The sequence below is a fragment of the Marmota marmota genome, unplaced genomic scaffold (genome assembly GCF_001458135.2).
Source record: "Marmota marmota marmota unplaced genomic scaffold, marMar, whole genome shotgun sequence".
Classification (NCBI taxonomy): Eukaryota; Metazoa; Chordata; class Mammalia; order Rodentia; family Sciuridae; genus Marmota; species Marmota marmota.
The window spans coordinates 13375243-13396331 of NW_025999913.1; the positions used below are offsets into that span (position 1 = coordinate 13375243).

The window sequence follows — 21089 nt, forward strand, 5'->3', positions numbered from 1 at the left end:
AGTGCCTGTATCTACATTTGCTGAATGAATGCTGACTACAGTGACAGGGGAAATACAGCTGTCAAAAAATCTTGGGCTGGGGCAGAACACATGCTCAGCACGCCTGAGGCCCCGGATTCAATCTCCAGCACCATCAAAACCAAATTTTGTTCTTGGTAAAATATTTAGTGACTGGGCTATTCAGTAGGCTGAGGCAGGAAGACCTCAAGTTGGAGTCTAGCCTGGGCAACTTAGTCTGTCTCAAAGAGGCTGGGGGTATTGTTAAGTGCCCCGGGGTTCAATTCCCAATATCCCAAAAACAAAACAACAAACCTGTATCCAGGTTGATTGAAACTTTTTGTCAAAGCACACATATGTAAGTGGACAAAAAAGTAAGAAAGCACATCTCCATCTTTTCAGTATCATCTCAAGCAATAAGATTTGGTTGTTTTTGTTTGTCCTTCTTAGACTTTCCTATACCTTCCAAATTTCCAGAGTATCATTTTTATTATTTATGTATAAATAATTGCTAGTATCTGATTTCTAAATACCACTTCCCTTGACCATTCTCCTCTACCTTCTGTTGACAGGTCTCACCAGTAGTGAAACCAATTTCTATCAACATCCATTGGTTACTCACGCCTGTAATCCCAGCGGCTCGGAAGGCTGAGGCAAGAGGATCTCGAGTTCTAAGTCAGCCTCAGCAACTTAGTGAGGCCCTAAGCAACTCAGTGAGACCTGTCTCTAAATAAAATACAAATAGAACTGGTTATTGTGGCTTAGTGGTTGAGCACCCCTGTGTTCAATACCCAGTATTGAACAAAACACACAAACAAGAAAACACACTCCACTGGTTAACAGATTTTCAGGCATATTTTCAATTTGAACATTAAAGTTATATATAATTAAGAAATCTGGAACATGACTATTTGTCACACATAGCAGAGTGACTGTGCTTAAGGTACCTGTATGGAATCCTATCTTATCTACATTAACTCTGCCACTCTGGTGAATTTTTTTAAAATATTTTTTTAATTGTAGATGGACACTTTATTTATTTATGTGGTGCTAAGGATCAAATTCATGTGCCTCACACTTGCTAGGCGAGTGCTCTACCCCTAAGGCACAACTTCAGCCCTACTCTGGTGAATCTGTAATATAATGTTTGGCAAAAAATAAAGCACATCAGATAAGAAGTGCTAAAAAGTCAGAGCTATAAGGATTAAAGACTATTATTATTATTTATTTTGCAGTATTTGGGGAATCAAACCCAGGGTCTAGCACATGCTAGGCAAATAAATACTCTACTATGAAGCAACATTGCCAATACTTTTTATTTTGAGACAGGGTCTCTCTAAATTGCCCAGGCTGGCCTTGAACTTGTGATCCTCGTGCCTCAGCCTTCCAAATAGCTGGGATTATAGGCATGTGTCACCATGTTCAGCAAGACAATTTTGAGTTTTAAAAAGCATTTAGTAGAAATCTTTCTTTGAAAGATCTTTGAGTGTGTGCCATGCACATATATATATATATATATATATATATATATATATATATGAGAGCATACATCTAGATTGTTCCTATTATGAGAATAAAATAGTGATAGGCGTAGCTACAGTTGTGAACAGGTAAATTACTTGGACTAACATCTCTGTGGGTTAGGTTTCTATTTGCACAGGAGTCCCTTTATTTGGGAACTCTCTCACAGGTACATCTTTCAGGCTACCTTCTGTGGTCCTCTGACCATTAACTGTTCATGATGCCAAATCCCTGGCTTGACCTAGGTCAGCATGAAAGCTTTGGTCCTATCTCTTTGTGCTTCTACTTCCCCACTCACCCACATAGACTATTACATTCTTGTTTCCTCCAGACTGCTAATGATAACTTTGAATACCTACGTTGGACATCATAACCCTGTGTAGGCAAGGGCAAGGCAGTTAATGAATCATGGTTCAGATCCTCTGTTATTTAAAGTACAAAATGAAATAAAAGGCATTTTTAGAAAAGTCTGAGAATAATTCAATTGCTGTAAAACAATGTATACCTTCTATCTTTTTTTTTTTTTGAGAGAGAGAGAGAGAGAGAATTTTTTAATATTTATTTTTTAGTTTTCGGCGGACACAACATCTTGTTTGTATGTGGTGCTGAGGATCGAACCCAGCGCCCCACGCATGCCAGGCGAGCGCGCTACTGCTTGAGCCACATCCCCAGCCCTATATCTTCTATCTTGAGACTTTTAAAAAAGTTCTTCCAATGAGGACACACATTACATGAAAGATTGACTATATAAGATTATCTCGTTTAAGATTCTTAGGGTACAAGTTACAGAAACCAACTCCAGCTCCTGCAGGAGAAGCGGGCATTATCACATGGCAGGACACTCTTGCGCCTGGCTCTGGGAACGTGAAAACAGAGACAAGGACACCTGTGGTCTCTCTCCTATTTGCATCTCTGCTTTTTTTTTTTTTCCTTTCTGCGGATCAGTATTCTGTTTCTCAGATGTCTAGGTGAGATGTGGCTGCCCCAGAGCTCCTGGTCCATGTTACAGTTTCACCCTCTCTGCATTCAGCTTACTGTTTTACTGTTTCAGCCCCAAGTCCAAAAATCTCAAAAGAGAATCAGATTGGCCCAGCTTGGGTCAGTGGTCCACTCTTGTTTCACTCAACTGGCTGTGGTATGTGTGGGTATGTGTGGCTCTGAGCCCACACTGTGGCCTGGGGACAGGGCTCGGGGAAATGATAATCTTTTTTTTTTTTTTTTTTGATACTGGGGATTGAATCCAGGGACACTTAACCTGTGATCCACATCCCCAGCCCTTTTTGTATTTTACTTAGAGACTGGGTCTCACTGAGTTGCTTAGGGCCTTGGTAAGTTGCTGAGGCTGGCTTTGAACTTGCAATCCTCCTATCTCAGCCTCTGGAGCCACTGGATTATAGGCATGTGTCACTGTGCCAGCTCTTCTTATAGTTTGGGGAAAGAAAACATTTGTCCCATATAGGTTGGTTTAATTAAGTTTTAAAAAATCTGTTTCTTGATTTTGTTACGTGTAGAGAAAATGTTACAGTGAATTCTAGGATTTCAGGATAAGATGGGAGCTTATAGTAAAAGCTCATCTTTTGCATAAGCTTTGTACTACTTTGAACCCTATTAAATCGTTACATTTCTTCCATGATTCTAAATTTCATAAAAATGCGAATTTTTCCAGTCAGTAGGTTATATGCATTATTTATTTTATCTTTTAATTATACAAGGAATACATGCTGACTACAAAAAATATTCTTAAAAATCTTTTAAGACTCACAGGTTAACATTTTGCCCCCAGTTATATACTCCTCTGTAAAGGAGCTACCTTAACATTTAAGTACGAGTTTTCCTCTAAAAATTTATATGCACTTTTTGAGCAATGATCTATGATTTGACTTATGAGAAATTAAAAAAATTTTAAAACACCTATTTTTAAGGCTTAGCATGATTTTCAAAACCACATGACTTATTTTAGTTATATTTCATTTACTTTTCGGTAAGTAGATACAATTTTTCAAAGATGTAGTCAATTCCCCAAGTTTTATGTCTTTCTTCAAAAGTGTCGACCTTCTCAAGGCAAAGAATATTGCATTTTGTACCTAAAACGAGAAAGGGTCACACGTCAAAATTCTGTGAAGCAATAGTTAAACTATAGAACCAGCCCAGGTGTCCATCAATGGACAGATGAATAAAGAAACTGTGGTACATATACACATGGAGCTTATCCAGCCATAATGAAAAGAGAAATCATGTCATTTGCAGGGAAATGGATGGAACTTGAGAATATTATATTAAGTGATATAAACCAAACTCAGAAGGTCAAGGGTCGCATTTTTCTCTCATATGTGGAAGCTGGGGAGGAAAAAGGAGAAGAAAGGTGGTGAGGGGGGGGGTCTCATGAAAATCAAAGGGAGATCAGTAGAGGAAAGGGACCGAGGGGAAGGAGGAGGAGAGGAATGGGGGAGTGCCAGGGAGTGACGCTGGACAAATTATACTGACACATTGTGTGCACACGTGTGAATATGTTACAGCAGGCCCTGCTCTTACATACAACTATATAACGCACCAATAAAAAATGTGGGGAAAAACTGAAGAATGTCATGAGGGTGCTTCTAAAAACACTTCACATGATTTTAAAGGGAGTGTGCACTGAGGCTCTTTCTCTTCTGTTTAATGCAAAATAGGAAATGCAAACTCTGGGCTCTGAATTGTTATCAATTAAAACTCCCAAGAGCAACAGTTAACATACCACCTCTGTAGAAGAGTTCAAATGTTTTAACACCAAGCGTATAGCCAAAAAGCCATGTTATAGAGATTGGTTCCTTTTCTAGGAGACACCGGTTTTCAATAAAATGGTCTCTGTCTTTTAAATTTCATAGGCTTTAATCACATACTAATAGTTTACTAACAGCTCAAAACAGTTAACCGTGGACTTAAAAAGTTAGAGCCTAACTTACCAAACAACCTTTGAATTTCAGTATCTGGCACATAAAATGGTGGGCCTAGGAAAAAGAGAAACAGGATGAAGAATGATTCCTATAAACCTGACTCTGAAGAGCAATGAGCACCCCAGGCCTACCTCCACCTGTTCCCCGTGGCCCAGTTGTACCTGCTCTATACACAACTCCGTCATCCAAATAGGTGAGGATGTGCATGTTCTGTTTTTTTGTTGTTGTTGTTGTTTGTATTTTTTTTTTTTTTGCATATCTCATACAAAGAAGAAAACTGGGATATTGAGGGAATGACCTTGTTACATATCCATTCGAGTGTAGATAAAATAGAGGCTGAGCCAGCATGGATCTTGAGAACATGGAAATCAGGGTGGAGTCCATTAGTAAATTCCTTTGGGGTTTCTTGTCTTCTGGGCACTGATTTTCTTTCTACCTCCTGCACCCACTCACTTTCTGTATGCTCCTCCTCCTCCGCTGTGGGGCACAGAGTTTACTAGGAACCTTCCCTTTGCCTTTTAAGAGAGACTCCACCCCTAGACAGAGCCCGCTGCGTCTCCTTCCCACGGGCCCTTCTGAGGCCTCTGTTCATGAATGGAATTCAGATCAGGTTAGCAGAACTAACTTCTGCCTGCAATAGCTTCTATTTCCATCCAACTGTCTCAGACTTAATTAGGGGCACTGGATCTCATCTCTTAATGAGTTTTTTTAGACCTAATTTATTCAGACAGAAAAAAAAGACTAACATATGCAAATATTTATATAACAAGGCTCTTTTTAAAAAACTCGACTAAAAATCCAAAAGGGGATTCTTAAAAATTAAAAGCCTATGTATTTGGTTTTCACTTCTCCCTGAAAATTAAAGTCCGGACATGACAAATGTTAAGTTTCAGTGTCCAGACAAAATGAGTCTAGGAGAAAACACCCCGTTCATAGATTCAAAACAAGGGAGCCATAATGGGATGCAATAGATAAATTGTAAAGTTTAGGTTTAGAGATTTTCTGCCCACCCTATCACTTCTTCCCCAGCTGGTCCTGTGAGGGGGCACCTGTGTGTGTGCATAAGCACCTGACTGGCGCACTGCCACACCACGATGGTATGGCTATGCAGTATCCATGGCAGGGTGACCAGATCTCCCCTTCCTTCCACTCCAGTGCTTACGAGGTTTCTCTTGTATATTAGGATCGTCCATTTTCCTTTTCAACTATAGTTTGAGTATAAATAGTATATAAAATGTGAAAGGAATATACGAAAAACATGTATAATATGGGAATACAAAAAAAAAAGATCATTCCCATTAGCCCAAAGTAGAATTATCTTCATGCATACAAGTAATATGTTTCTCTTGAAATAAATTAGACCCAAAAATTCTTATTCATGTCAGAGAATTAAACAGAATATTAGGGGGAAAAAATAAAACCAGCTTTACCTGCATGTTTTGTTGGATCATAAGAAAGAACAGCCAGGAGGTACTGAAACCTTTCTCTCAGTAGGGACAACATGATATCCACATAGCTAAAGAGGACACAGAAAGGTTTAGGATACATTCCTCTGGGGACCTGAGGCAGGGCAGGAAGCCCGCGCTCATTTTCATCAACACACCCAAGTTAGTTCTCATTCTAAACACAGGAAATGGGTCCAGCAAATTATGGCCCTGTCTAAAGTGGGCGAGGAAAAAGAGCCAAGTTGCAGGCTGCTCCAAAGGACTGCGTTGCCACAGTGCTCAAGGAGGTGGCTCCCAGGCCAGGTCAGGGCTCAGTGTCACCCGGGCACGCACTCACTGAAAGGACAGATGCTGAACTCTGTCCACAGGTTGACTCAGCAGGTTTGCTGTGAGGCCGAGGATGCTGCAGTTTAACAAGTGTCCTAGGTGTCTGGCCCCTCCTCCAGGGCATGTGTAGGAGATTCAAACTCAACCCTTTTCCTCTAATCTGCTGGGAGAGACAAGACCTCCATGCAGGTAAAAACTCAAGGTGGGGCTGGGAAGAGCACATGCATGAGGCCCTTGGTTTGATTCCCCAGCACTGCCAACACAAAAGAAAAAAGAAGAAAAAAAACATTAAAGTGGGCACGGTGGCATACACCAGAAATCCCAGGGGCTTGGGAGGCTGCGGCAGGAGGATTGCAAGTGCAAAGCCAGCCTCAGCAATGGAGAGGCCCTGAGCAACTCAGTGAGACCCTGTCTCTGAAACACAAAATAGGGCTGGGGATAGGGCTCAGTGGCTGAGTGGCCCCGAGTTCAATCCCGAGTACCCGCCACTCCCGGCCCCCAAAAAGCATTCAAGGTGGCATGAGATTAAAGTCCTCCAACTGTGACCCAAGCCATGAGTGCTGCTGGAATGGTCCTTGCAGGGAGCAGGTGACACCACTTTCCAGCTATGTCTTGGTCCAGAGGGGGGACAGGACCCCAATTGGCCCATCAGTAGATGAACCAGGAGCCGGGGCTGGGCCTGGGGCAGGATGGTGAGGGGAACAACCAGGTGGCTCCACTTGGGAACGGAATTAGGAGAGGAGGAAAGCTAGGCGGTGGTGCTTGGCAAGCGTGCATTGTGCTGCTGTGCACAGTGTGCTGCTTTATCAGAGAATCTTACTCACGGTAAGAATCACACCATGCCACGCCCTGGGGAAAGAGCCGGACATGCCACACCTGGTCTGCCCTTGCCTGCCCTTGACATCCAGTTTGCTCCTCATTGCCTTGTGGGTTTCGCCAGGCAAACCAATGCCTCAAAGAAGAGGAGGCACATCCTGCCAGAGTGGGAAGTTTTGACATTTATCAGAATTGAGTTTAGTACCTGAGAGTGGTGTTTTATGGAGAAGAAAACGTCTCAGGTGATGCTCTGAGTTGATAAAGGACACTTGAGTCCCATGTGAAAGGCAAAGCAGACATTGGAACTGTGGTGTAGATATTTGGGGGAAAGAACAGGGCTGGAAATATAAAAATCATAAGGGCAAAGGCCAGGTACAATTTATTCAGTCATTTCCCCCAACACTGGACATAGTATAAATTTAGAACATAGTAGGAACTGAAGAGTTAAATAAGGCACTTTCCACATATTTAATTTCCGTTAACACCCACGCTTTGAGGTGGTCAGATGTAGGGTGTGGATTTTAAAGCCACAACAATGAGGGTTAGAGCTCAGCTCCGTCTGTACTAACTGATGAGTAATTTAGTCTCTTTGAGTTTGGTCTCCTCATCACTGTAATGGAGTAAAGACAACGCATCCCTCCCAGACCTTCAGATGGACTTACGGTTTGATCTGGAGTGTCCCCCAAAGCTCACGTGCTGGAGTCTTGGTCTCGAATGTGGCAATGTTGGGAGGAGGGGCCTTTGGAGGTGACTGGATCACAAGGGCTCTGACCTCGGTGGGTTTATCATGTATGAATTCATAGCTTAATGGGCTACTGCTGGTGGAGGGAGCTTCAGGAAGCTGGGCCGGTGTGGAGGAAGTAGGTTGTTGTGGGTGTGCCCTTGAGCTGACCTCAGCCCCTTCTCTGTCCTCTGTGCTTCCTGACTAAGATGAGGTGAGCAGTTTTCCTCCGCCACATGCTTTGTCATGATGTTTGCCTTACCACAGGTGTACAGGCAATCTGGCCAAGTGACCATGAACTGAGACCTTTGTGAGCCACAGTAAATCCTTCTTCCTTTGAATTGATTTATCTCAGGCATTTTGTCCCAGCAAAAGAAACCTGGCTAATACAGGTGAATTAAATATGTCAAACAACACCTGACAGAGGGCAAGTATCCAAGAGGTGTTACTGGGCCGTATTAGTGAGGCAATGAGGATGGTGTGCAGCGATATTCCATGTTTGCAGAGGAGTAAACACAGAGGCCAAGAGAAGTTGAGTACTTTGACCAGGGCAACACAGCATAAAAGTGACAGAGCCACAGCCTTATACCTAGGTTCCTAGAGTGAAATCCTACGGTTTCCTAAAACTCAGTGGGTTTGTAAAAAAAAAAAAAAAGAAAGAAAGAAACAAAAAACAAAATCCAAATCACTTACCATTTGCGATCACCTGGATTAATGGCCACTAATGCTCCTCTATCCCAAATCCTGTCAAATTTGCCAATATTTGCTCTACCAGAAAGACAGAGGGAGAAATTGCAACATTTTATGTATGAAAAGTCAAATCCTGAACAAGATGTACCAGTTCCCCATGGCACACGCTGGTGCCTCACCCAGCATCAAGGGATTAGGATCTCAGGTCTGCTTTTCTTCACGGACTCCAGGGGTATGTTGATCTGGGTGTGGGGGGCTGTCCATTTCCTTATAGTTTAAGAGCCTGTGGCAGCGGTTTCCCTATTATTTTATGACTCAGAAACACAAGGAGAAATGAAGGACAATGTCTGACAACTCTGCTCCCAGCCTCTGGCTCAGCTATCAGAAATTTCAGATGGGATCTTGCTTGCTGGTGAACCTAGCCGTTCACTTCTGCGCAGGCCAGGAGCAGGGTAGAAGACACTATCTCACTCCCCCTACCTTTTCCTATTTGCCTGGGTTTGGGAGCTATCTCCTAGTTTGGGAGCTCTCCGAGAATATTAATGGACAGATAAGGAGTCTATAAGAAAAATAACTGCAGAACAGAGATTCAAATCAGTGCCTCATGGAGTTTACACCAACAGGCAGAAGTGACGAGAAGACCCCCAGCCCCTGGCCAGCACCCACTGTTTTGAAAGCATAGATGTAGAATTCAGTCTTACCTGGGAAGGTCAAAAATGCTGCAACAGTACAATGAAATATTCCCGGAAGAACTCTGTAATGAAACAATGAAAAAATTTTTTCTACTTAGTTAAGGTGTATTTGAATGCCAAAGAAGAAAAAGAAGTTCCAAAAAAAGCAAAGGCGGCAGAGAGAGAATGAAATACATAGTAAACACAGCAATTTTAATGTAGTTTAATTTACAATTAATTATTAATTAATTTAATGTACCTTATTTACTCTTTTAAAACCTGTGTTGGGTTCTTTAGGACCAACTCAAAGAGGAAAATCATAGAGTACAACCCTAAAGATCAGTGAGGTATTATATTTATATATATATTTAGTTGTAGATGGACACAATACCTTTATTTAATTTATTTATTTTTATGTTGTGCTGAGGATCAAACCCAGTGCCTCACACATGCCAGGCGAGCGCTCTACCACTGAGCCACAACCCCGGCCCTGACGTATTATGTGTTTTGAGGTTAAAATTCTAGTAATGCTTACTTGAGTAGGGTCCTGACATTTTTGCCCTGCTATAGATAAATTTGCAGCTCAATCAGCCTGCTGATACAGACAGATTTTTTATTTATTTATTTTAAAAAATTTTTTTAATATTTATTTTTCAGTTTTCGGCGGACACAACATCTTTGTTTGTATGTGGTGCTGAGGATCGAACCCGGGCCGCACACATGCCAGGCGAGTATGCTACCGCTTGAGCCACATCCCCAGCCCAAGACAGATTTTTTAATTGGTGCATTATGGTTGTACACAGTGATGGGATTTGAGTTACCTGTTTGTACTTGCACCTAATATAACAGTACAATTTGGCCAATATCACTCCACAGCAGTTCCCCCTTCCCTTCCCTTCTCCCACCTCCTGCTCTGATCTCCCTCCATTTTTCATAAGATCCACCCCCCACCACAACCTTCTTTCTCTTTTTCCTCTCTAGCTTCCATATGTGAAAGAAAACACAACCCTTGACCTTCTGAGTTTGGCTTATTTCGCTTAACCTAATGGTCTCAAGTTCCATTCACTTTCCTGCTAGTGACGTACTCTCATTTTTCTTATGGCTGAATAAATACCACATTTTCTTTATCTATTCATCTATTGACAAATACGTAGGTTGGTTCTATAGTTTGGCTACTGTGAATTGTGCTGCTATAAACATGGTGTGCATGTACCTCAATAGTATGATGATTTTGATTCTTCAGGATAAGTACCAAAGAGGGGGATAGCTGGTCATATGGTAGTTCCATGCCTAACCTTTTGAGAAACCTCCATACTGTTCTCCACAGTGGTTATATTAATGTACAGTCCTACCAACAGTGTGAAAGTGCATTTATTATTGTTTGTTCTCTTGATGACTCCACTCATACATATTTAAAATGTTATTCAGGAAAAGTGTGTTTGTGCTGCCTCCCCCATTTCTCAATCACTCCACCATGAGCACTTGCTGACTGAGCACTTGGGTGACAGGAGGGGACCTATCCTGAACTCTAGGTAATGCATGTGAGTTTGACTCAGTCTCTGACTGCAGAGAAACAGGATGACAGAGAAACAGATGGCCAGTTTGGTCATGGTGTGTGCCCGAGGACATTGTGAACACAGAAGACAGAGCAAGGGGCTTTCCGGGATCCTTGGGGCAGGTTGAACAAGAGGGAGCCTCAGATGGCATCTTGATGTATCTGCTGACATCAAAGTGGGGGGCTGGGGGTGCACTCCAGGGAGAGCAACACGATGCAGACCTGAGAAGTCTGGGAGCTGGGAGTGCGGGGGAGGGCCGTGTAAGAAAGGTGCATCAGGATGCGCCAGATTCGACCGGAACCAAGGCACCAGTACAGGTTCCCAAGTAGAGGAGAGAAGGTCTTGAACACCAGCTTGGAAGCTCTGTGGGGGTCATCCAGAGGGTAGGGGATGCTGGAGGCTGGAAAAACAGCCAGTGGATCTCTCCTTTGGTTGCAGACTGGAATCCCTGGGCAGCTTTAACCAGTATTGACGCTCCTGCCCCAGAAGACTCCAATTTAATTGACTTGGGTGAGACTTGGGAATTTTTTAAAAGACTCATGGATGATTTTAAATGTGCAGCCAGGGCTGGAAAGCACTGCCCTAAGAGGGAGTCTGGAAGCAGGCCTAGCTTCTTTGGACTAAGCAAACTCCCAGAATTCCTACATGATTGAGAACGGGTTGGAGGTGGGGTAACTTTAAAGCAAAGTGTTATCAAGTCTTGTACTGAACTGAGCAATAAATTTCAATATTTAGAAGAGAATTTGTGAGAGACTGGGTGTACAAATGGACAACAGCCAGGCCATTTATGACAACATGACTCTGAACCACAACCTGGGTCTACCTGGTTAATGACTGCCAGCTTCCCTGACACCTACCACCAGCCCCTCCAACTCTGACCTACCACAGCAAATCAAATACACTCCCCAACCAGCCACACAGGATGGCCATCCTAGATGCCCACCTCGCACATCCCCAGGCCAACAGCCTCCGGTCAGTACACACCAGGAGGCCTTTCCCCCACTATCATGTTTTCCTGCTCTTCTGCAGCCTTTGAGTCTCTGCTAAACACAAGTGGCTGACTCCCTCTTAAAATCAGCCTCTGCTGTCATCTGGGTGGGTTTGTTTATTTCTCTATTATTACTGCAAACTAGAGGCATTGTTCCACTGGATCAGGGTGATGACAACCCCCAAAGCCATCGTCTCCAGCCCTAACACCACCCCTTTCGTATCCTTCAACTCATCATCCCCAGAATAGAACTCATTTTCTCTGCTCTTCAACTTGCTGCTTTATTCTCTACCACCTGACTAGTTAGTTACCCGAGCTAGAAATGGAACCCATCACCCCCTTTATCCCCGCTCAGTCTCCAAACCCTGCCAGTGACACTGCAAATGTTGTTTTAATTCATCCTGTATGCTCTCCATGCCTCATTCTCCTCCCCCAGGCCTTTGAGATCTCCTTCCTGGGCCACTGCCACACCCTCCTATTGAGAGGCTACCTCCCTTCAAGTAAATTCCCATGAAGGCGTAAAGGTGATCTATCTCTAATGGAAATCTGGCCCTGTCCTGATGCTACTTAAACCCCACTGTGCAGAAGCAGTGCTGACTTCCGGGGGCATCTGAGATCAGGGACTCAAGCCTTGCCTTTTCCCAGGCTTGTCACCATGAGTCAGTGTGTACCCCAAGCTGGGCTGGGTCACTCCCTGTCATTCCCTTAATCCCCTAGGTCTTTAAGTTTGTTCCATGCATTATGTAGTTTCGTTTCTGTTTCTTTTTTCTCCTAAGCTAAGAGATTTTTTAGGGCAGAGACTATATCATCTTTTATTTCTTCAATGTCTGATACAGGTTTTGCCACCTAATAGATTCTCAGAAAAGGACTATTAATTTAAAAAGAAGGAGGAGAAGGAGAAATAGAAAAATAAAAGGTTAGGGGTATAGTTCAGTGGTAGAGCATTTGCCTAGCATACATGAGGCCCTGTGTTCCAGTCCAACACCTAGTGTGTATGTGTGCATGCGTACACACACACACACACACACACACAGACCAAACCAAACTGTGCGGCTCAGTGCAGTGGAGTACAGAGAGACTTTGACCTCAGCTTTTGTATTTCTCTACGCCAATATATATATATATTTAGCTAGCTACCATCTATATTTTGAGGCCCTAGTTCCTTACTGTATATAATTACTTACCAAGATCAAAACAAACCTTAAATACTTTGGTGCCAGGAATTTCAGCAATTGGTTCTTCTGAGTAAGAGAGGTTTTGCTCCATAAAAAATTCCCGTATCCCAAGTTCACTGATTTCCACACCAACTACACTGTGTCCCCGGTCAGCAAACCTACAAAAAACAACATATTTATACTTACAATCCAAATAAAATACTAAATAAAGGCATATACCTCAATAAACATGTTTTCTTTAATTTTAAGGGATTCATATATATCTAGGTTCATGAGGTTCCACAAGACTTGAAAGACAGGGGGCTCTATGTACTTTCAAACCTCCTGTTAAGTAGATTTCTGCAAAGTTGATTTATATGACTTTAGTAAAAAATAAAATTTGGAATGTTGAGTATTGATTTAAACCTACGTATCTGACTTGAGGAAATGCTTTCAATGTCCCTAAATCCATGCTTTCCATTAAACCATTGCGTGTGGAGGACAGGTCTATATCTGTGCGGCTCAGTGCAGTGGCCATTAACTCGTTGGCTACCAAACAGCGGTCTGACAGAGGAACTGAAGTTTTTTTTTGGGGGGGGAACTGATTTTTAAATTTTATTTAGTTTAAACATATAAAGCCACTGTGATGAGTAGCTACTATATTGGAGCACACAGCTCTAGAACATTAGCTTCCATTTCTATAATTATCTCATTTCCATTTATTTATAACAAATATCCTAAATTTTTTTATCAGCAAATGCAACTAACATTTTCCTGGCAAGCTAATTATAGAAATCACAGTTTTGGGATCTTGGACACTGGAGAAAATAGTATCAACTGCTGGGTTTCTGATCTCGCAACTTAAAGGCTCAGGGGTCACTCCAGGTAAACTGGGCTGACTGGGCTGCGCAAAATAACCACACGAGAGACACAAATACTGTGACGGCTCCTCTGACCTTAAGGGTCCTCAGGAAGAGAGAGGGCGAGAGCATGCGCTGACCCCTTTTATTGAGGCAAAGTATTCAAATGAGGCAAGGAGTCAGGTTTCAGGGGGCTGAGTCTATATCTTCATGGTGTCCACTGTCAGCAGGTTGATTGACACCTGGGTAGGCCACACCCAAGGGTACAGTAAGAGAAGGGGACACACACAAGGCACTTCCATGGAAGATTCTATCCTAAACAGGGCAAGGGATTATATTACAAAGGAACAGGTGAGCATAGCTTCACCCATGGGGCTGTAGCAAGACACACCCATGCACGAGACACCGACCCTCGGACCTAAGAAGGGTGGGAAAGCTCTGCCACATTTATGTGACTGAGCGCCTCAGCACCCAGCCAGGGAGTGTGACTCAGTCATGGGTGAGGTTGGTTTCCCACAATCAACAGCACAAATACCTTGGCACAGTAATAAGGTTAGGTCCAATTACATAAGAATAGTCAGTTATGCTGCAGTGTGACACATGCTTTCCTAAAAATCGCTACAGTATGCAAAATTGTGCAGGCCATGTAGTCACATGGCTGATGGAAATGTGGGGGTTAGGGAACGACATTTAAAAACTGTACAGTGCCACAGTAAACAGAAACAAGGCAGGAACCTGACAATAATGGGTTCACACATGTGAAATGGTTAAGAATAGATAAATACTGCCACATGGCACTTCCCCTTGAAAAAGACCTAAAGTTTTCTTGTAGAGGTGGGCACTGGCAGGGCTGCGATTGGTGAATTATTGTGAAGTGATGGAGGAGTGTTACTGGAAACCAAATGGAAAGTTGCAGTACCTGGCGAGCACAACATAGGCTCATAGCACCTGGGGTAAATTGAGGCTGCAGGTGGTGCTGGGGTGTGTGCGCAGGCATGTGCTGTCTGCTCAGCACACGTTGGAGCACTCTTCTGCTTTTGCCTAACGTTTCTTGCAGACGAAATCACCAGAAAGCAAATGGAAAAATCATACAGTCCTCTAATTGTTCCCCAGAATATCAGTTGAGTTAGAACAAAATTCACATTTTCAAAACAAGAACAAGACTGACTGTTACCTATTATCTACACAAGAGTACATCCTTTCAACCAGGGCAGAGCATGAACTGTTTGCAGTTCCAAAATGAAACATACTAACTGCTTCTCTTGTATTTCCTAGGAAATTTGTGAACTAATACACAGGGAATATTTTTTAATTTTCATTTTCAAAAAATGCATTTTTTGAAATTATACAATATAAACAAAGAAAGTATCCAAATTGACTACATTTTCCCCCTCATTCAACACGTGGAAAAATGAAGCATGTTCTACAACAGAGTGGCATTAAAACAAAACAAAATAAAAACAAAAGCCTAAATAGCTTAAACATTTCATTTTGATGCTTATGGTTAAGTTGATCTATTCACTCTGATGTCTATATAGATTTCGAACATGGACCTAGTTAAATAAATGAAAATTTCTCTAATATAATAACTTACATGCCACCACAGTAGCTCAGTTCTGATATGTCATCGTTATTATATTTTGCAGTGCTGGGGATTGGACCCAGGGTTCTGTGCATGCTAGCAAGTGCTCTACCACTGAGCTACAGTCCCAGCTCCAAATGGCTTTAGACCAAAAAATATTCAACAACCACACTTAACTGGTTTATTCCTCATATTGTTAATAGAGTTAATATAAACTATTTGCAAATAGTTTCCAAAGTAACTCTGTCTTCTGGTTCAGTGAGGTGGTCAACCCCTATGTCTAACAATAAAGAGAAATGTTCTCAAGTTCATGGCCACATTGGATCTTAAGCCACAGCACCCATTTAACATATTCTCTCTCTCTCTCTCCCCTTCCCTTTGTGGTGCTGGGAATTGAACCCAGGGCCTTGTGCATGTGAGGCAAGCACTCTACCAACTGAGGTATATCCTCAGCCCTTAACATACACTCTTATCTATAAGTTGAAAGAGCGAGAGCTGTCAAAATTTTGCCATCTTTATTGAAAAACCAACTATAAATACACCTTTCCTCCATGGATAGTCACTGATGATAGAGGGAACAGAACATTTTTACTCTATTTTGCCTTTACTATATTTTGCATTTAGTAGTCTTTTTTCTTTCCTACTTAATGATCAAATTTCTCAACATTTAAGCTTAAAAATGAAGATGTCTTGGTGGTAAGCTTGTGTTGTGTGTGTGTGTGTGTGTGTGTGTGTATTATTAAAACAGAGTTCTGTATAGAAAACAAATTCCAGGTTCCTGACTTTAGGGTAACCCACAGTAACAGTGGCTTATTAATTAATGTGAATTATTTTTGTAGGAATTACTTGCAAGGAATATTTTATGCATCACTGATTTTATAACAATGATTCATGATTGAAAAAACTCTCTTGTTTTTGGACGGTGTGAGGATTGGACCCCAGGACTTCATACATGGCTAAGCAAGTGCTCTACCCTTAAGCTACATCCCCAGTATCTTTTCCTTTTTTTTTTTTTTTTCTTGGTGGTGGGGTGGTGCCAGGGATTGAACTCAGGGGCACTCGGCCACTAAGGCACATCCCCAGCCCTATTTTGTGTTTTATTTAGAGACAGTGTCTCACTGAGTTGCTTAGCGCCTCACTATTGCTGAGGCTGGCTTTGAACTTGCGATCCTCCTGTCTCAGCCTCTGGAGCCACTGAGATTACAGGCATGTAATCAGACACTCAGCCCCTCTCCCTTTTTATTCCTTAAAGACAGGGTCTCATTAAGCAGTTACCCTGGGTAGCCTTGAACTTTCAATCTTCTTGCCTCACCCTTCTGAGTAGCTGGATTGTAGGTGTATGCCACCACGCCTTATCATTACAAAAATTTTTATTTGCTCATAGTGAGAGAGTGAGCTGAGCTGCACAGTGGACCATAAACACTGTCCTGCCAAAAACTTATAAGACATTTTAAATTTTTCTGTTTATCTCTATTTCAAATACCTAAAGTTAATTTAGGTTAATTCCTCAACTACCTACAATAATGAAACCATGCTCAAAGATACTGGGTTTTCTCCCCTGCTGGTTCCAAACTAATTTTTTTCCTTTGAAATATAATGCAAAAAACCTGTGTCTGCTTCCTTTATTACTGTTTGAAAATATTGCCTCTAATTACATAACTATCAATAAGAGTCTACTAAAAATAAAGAATTCCTCTGCATTTCCTGAGGATGTTTTTTTTTTTTTTTTTTTGGTACTGGGGATTGAACCCATGGGTGCTCTCCCACTGAGCTACATCTCCAGCCCTTTTATTTTTTGAGACAGGGTTTCACTAAATTGCCCAGGCTGGCCTTGACCATCCTCCTGCCTCAGTCTCCCAAGTAGCTGGGATTACAGACATGTGCCACTTTTCAACCTATATCCTGTTAAATATTCACTCAAAGAATTTATCGTGAAAGACCAGTATGTTGATGGAAATCTCTTCCTACCATTTCATCTCAACAGCTTTTCCACAAAGAGGGAAAAATACTCTTAGTCCACTCTCCCTTTTAAGAAAAGTATCCAAATGTTTCTTTAACAGCCTGCGGGGAGAGAGAAAAAAATGTGATGTACACACAGATGACTTTTTATGCATCACCTCATTTAAAATTCTCTGAAATCTTAATGAGTAGGTAATGTTATTATAACATTCACTTTACATATGAATGAACAGGACAGTTAAGTAACTGGTTTAGTCATCCTTCTAGTAATAAATGACTTACACACTGGGTTTTCCTGATCCGTAATTAAAATTAAAAAAATTTTTTTTTCTTGGTCAATGTGTTTTGAAAATTCTGTATTAATCTTCACATGTATACTTAACAAAGAAAGTGTTGTGGAGAGGGAGCCTCTGAACCTGTGGAGTTTTCAACAACTGTTTTATGGAAATTTCTCTAAATAACTTTAACTCTTACAGTTTAATTTCCTCTATGGACACGTGGCTCTTCTAAGGCCACCCCTAAGGCAGAGGTGATCTATAACAATGTTCTGGGATGATGCCTCAATTTCTATTCACTGAAAAAGTGATAATAATAATGATAATGAAAACAACATCTTTTGGATAGTGGGGTGTTGGCCTAGAACAAAGATTGTCTATAATGATCACTTAACTCAAATGGGTTCCATAATTTGTCATTGCTTCTACAAAGACAAATACTGCTGCTAAGAAGTTGCTTGATATTCTAGCTCCCATATTTTCTCTTCCTCTCTCTTCTTCACCATACAGAAGAACAATAGAATACATGTGACTGGAAATCTGTCAAAACACCCCCACTTTGGAGTATAGAGAGATGGTACTTCAGCATCTGCTTTGTATAGGCCTGCATGACCATAGATAGAGGCTACCAGCAATTTGGTTTTATATGTAGTTTTTAATTGTAGGTGGATACAATACCTTAATTTTACTTTTATGTGATGCTGAGGATCAAACCCAGTGCCTCACACGGGCCAGGTGAGTGCTCTACCACTGAGCCACAGCCCCCCAGCCTTGCTACCAGCAATTTTATAAAGAAAGACATATCATAAATCTAAGATGCCTTCAGTTGTAAGTTGCATCATTGTTTGTACTCTATTGGAAGAAAACAGATTGCCAATTCAATTATGACATGCCACAGATGCATTCTGATTTCAGAATTGATACGTATGACAAACTAAAAATGTGCCTCTTAAAAATCAGTCTAACAACTGATATTATTATTTCTGTTTCAAAATCAGTGTGTGATACAGAATTTCTCTTTCATAGAACAAACATATCTTACTGATGTCCTTGTTCTTGATGAAATCCAATTTTGTGGGTCACCCACTTGTCCTGCCATTCTTCCAGGGTTAGTATTCGGTTTTTCTGTACCTCCCAATCGGGGTACTCTTCAATATCAAGTGAAGTTCTTGTATCACTCATTGTGTATAATAGACACCTTTGTCTACAGGCAGATATCTCCAATTCCTAAATGGAAAATATGTGCAATGTTGTTATTTAAGGACCCTGCAATTCTACTACTAAACTCAATGAAAACCTAGTATCCTTGGGAGTATGGCTTCTAACAAATATTTCACAATTCAACAGAAAGTCATGCAAAAAATTACTTTTCAGTGAGTCTGATGGTAGAGGCATAACTCATGTTACACATTAGGAAAGATCTTTAAATAAATTGAATTATACCTTAACACTACAGTAAAAGAGAAGGATTTAAGCTTCAAAAAGGTAGAAAAAAAAATCAGACATCACACAGTAACATTCATAAACTTAGAATTTTTTCTAGCATCTTAATTTTAAAAATTTTCATATTTATGTTTTAGTTTTCATCAATATTATAGTATACACAATTTGAAGAGTTTAACAGATTTGCTATGAAATAAGCAGTCCTTTTTCCCCATGAGAGGCAACCATCTTTAACTCTTTTAGCTGGGTCATGCTATCTTAAATTTGCATGTTTATTTTGTATCTTCTTAATTTGTTCATTTCTAGGTAGCATCTAGAGAAGATGAGCATTTACCTCTCTTACAAATTCCAGGCACACATTCATTCACACACACACACACACACACACACACACACACCATCCTTCTCATCTTTCCTATCTTTCAAATATACTCGCAGCATACTTTTGTTGAAATATTTGGTGTGTACATTATAACTAGGTAGGTTCAAAGTTTAACAATATAGTATTCTATGATTACTTTTCCTTTTCTTCACAACTTTTGATTCTGTACTGGTTTCTCTCATTTATAAAATTTTCATGAACTCACTAATTCAACTCCAAGCTCTGCCAATTGTCCTGGTTTCCCATCAATATACTCTCAACTCTTAATCATCAGATATGAGGATTAAATTATGTTATTGGTGGGGTTTCAAGAAGGAGGCAAAATACATGCAGGAGTTCAGTATCTCATTTGTTCATCATAATCTGTATTTTAAAATAATTTTCTCCTAGCTTATTTTTTGCATGGGAAAATGCACACAAAGGGAACTGAGAAAAAGAACATATAAACATACCTGTAGGTCTATCAGAATGTAGAGGAAAATGTCCTTTCAATTTTGCAATATTAAGGACAAACACCACAATTCCAAAATTCCCTTTAAATCATTAGCGAAGCTAATTTGGTTTGGATTGAACTAGCATGTTATTATTGGCAGCTCAAACTTAATGATTTATTCATGAATAGCAAATTTGCATAAAAGCAAGAATTTCAGGAAAAAGTTCCCCTTTTGTTGCACAATTTGGCATCAGTGTGCTTAGGATTAAAGGAAAAGGCATATTTCAGGATTCACTTTTCAACAAATACTTGTTAACAAGTGGCTTTTGCAAGGCCTTGAAGATATCAGAAGGGGACAGTTTTCTGAGAGGCCCTGGGAAGTGTTCGATTATATTGGGTACACAAAAGCAAGAGAGTTGCAGGAACTGGACCCCTGAGTCCAGAGATCCCTCCTACAGAAGTTCTTTACTGAAACTAAATGGGAAGCACAGTCTATATCATTCACTAGAGCAATCCGGAATTACAAGACTCCATTCCTTTTCCACAGACTTGATCTATATTAATATCATAAATATCATCACTTCTTAATTCTAACAGCTTCTTAACGTGTACTCCACTTGTCTAGGTCATTTCTTAAGAAATAATGTTTCTCAACACGATATAAACGCAAAGTACCAGAATCAGAAAAGGCAAATTTCACAATGATCCCTTCTCATAAAAGTTAATTTCAAATGTGCTCATCGGTCGCCCAGGTCCTCCTTCACCTTAAAAAAATAAACCCTATTTCTACTTTAGTTACATTTTAATATTTTGTTGGATTGAGTGACTTCCCTAAGTCACACAAATTTTGAGTAAGGGCTTGGTGAAGCTTTTTACAAATGCACACGCTAGTTAACACACCACTGAGCAGGCCTTAGAATATTCACGACTCCCAGCTTTCCCTGCCCCAAGGGCACAAATCACTATTTTGGCAGTTTTCTCTTTTCTTAAAACTCACCAATATAAACAGTGCTTCGTGCGTTCTCTTGAAATCTTGGATTCAAGGACCGTGCGCTACCTGACCTCTTTAGTACTACTTCTCGCTTAGGTTCCTTGACCCCATTTCAGGGCGCGGATGGCATCCGCGCTCCCGGTTCGCGAATTCGGGAAGGCTTCCAGGAGCGCAGGCACTCCAGGCAACACTCTCCTCCCGGCTCGCTCAGGGCGCCCCAGGACTCACCTCTCGGGTCCCCGGCTGCCTGTCTCTGCCCGCGTCCCTCCTCCCGCGGAGCTCCCGCCAAAGGCCCCTCCTACTCCCCCGAGGCCCCGCCCCGCCGGATAGCCCCTCCTCCTTCCG

The 21089-nt window shown here is 41.3% G+C and overlaps 1 protein-coding gene across 3 annotated transcripts; it reads right to left on the bottom strand.

Annotated features, from left to right (window-relative positions):
• Positions 1-3188: 3188 nt before the first annotated feature.
• Positions 3189-21047, bottom strand: Tpmt (thiopurine S-methyltransferase). Of its 3 annotated transcripts, none has more exons than XM_015494058.2 (9): positions 20973-21047; positions 18538-18722; positions 17230-17322; positions 12866-12998; positions 9152-9204; positions 8454-8528; positions 5882-5967; positions 4461-4505; positions 3189-3602 (listed from the first exon to the last, which is right to left on the bottom strand). In XM_015494058.2, the coding sequence occupies exons 2-9, from the start codon at positions 18675-18677 to the stop codon at positions 3490-3492; spliced, it is 738 nt and encodes a 245-aa protein (XP_015349544.1). In that variant the 5' UTR covers positions 18678-18722; positions 20973-21047; the 3' UTR covers positions 3189-3489. The 3 variants fall into 3 exon arrangements, with proteins under 3 accessions (XP_015349544.1, XP_015349543.1, XP_048655794.1); XM_015494057.2 differs by having other exon boundaries at positions 20751-20977; XM_048799837.1 differs by lacking the exon at positions 17230-17322.
• Between the last annotated feature and the right edge of the window lie 42 nt (positions 21048-21089).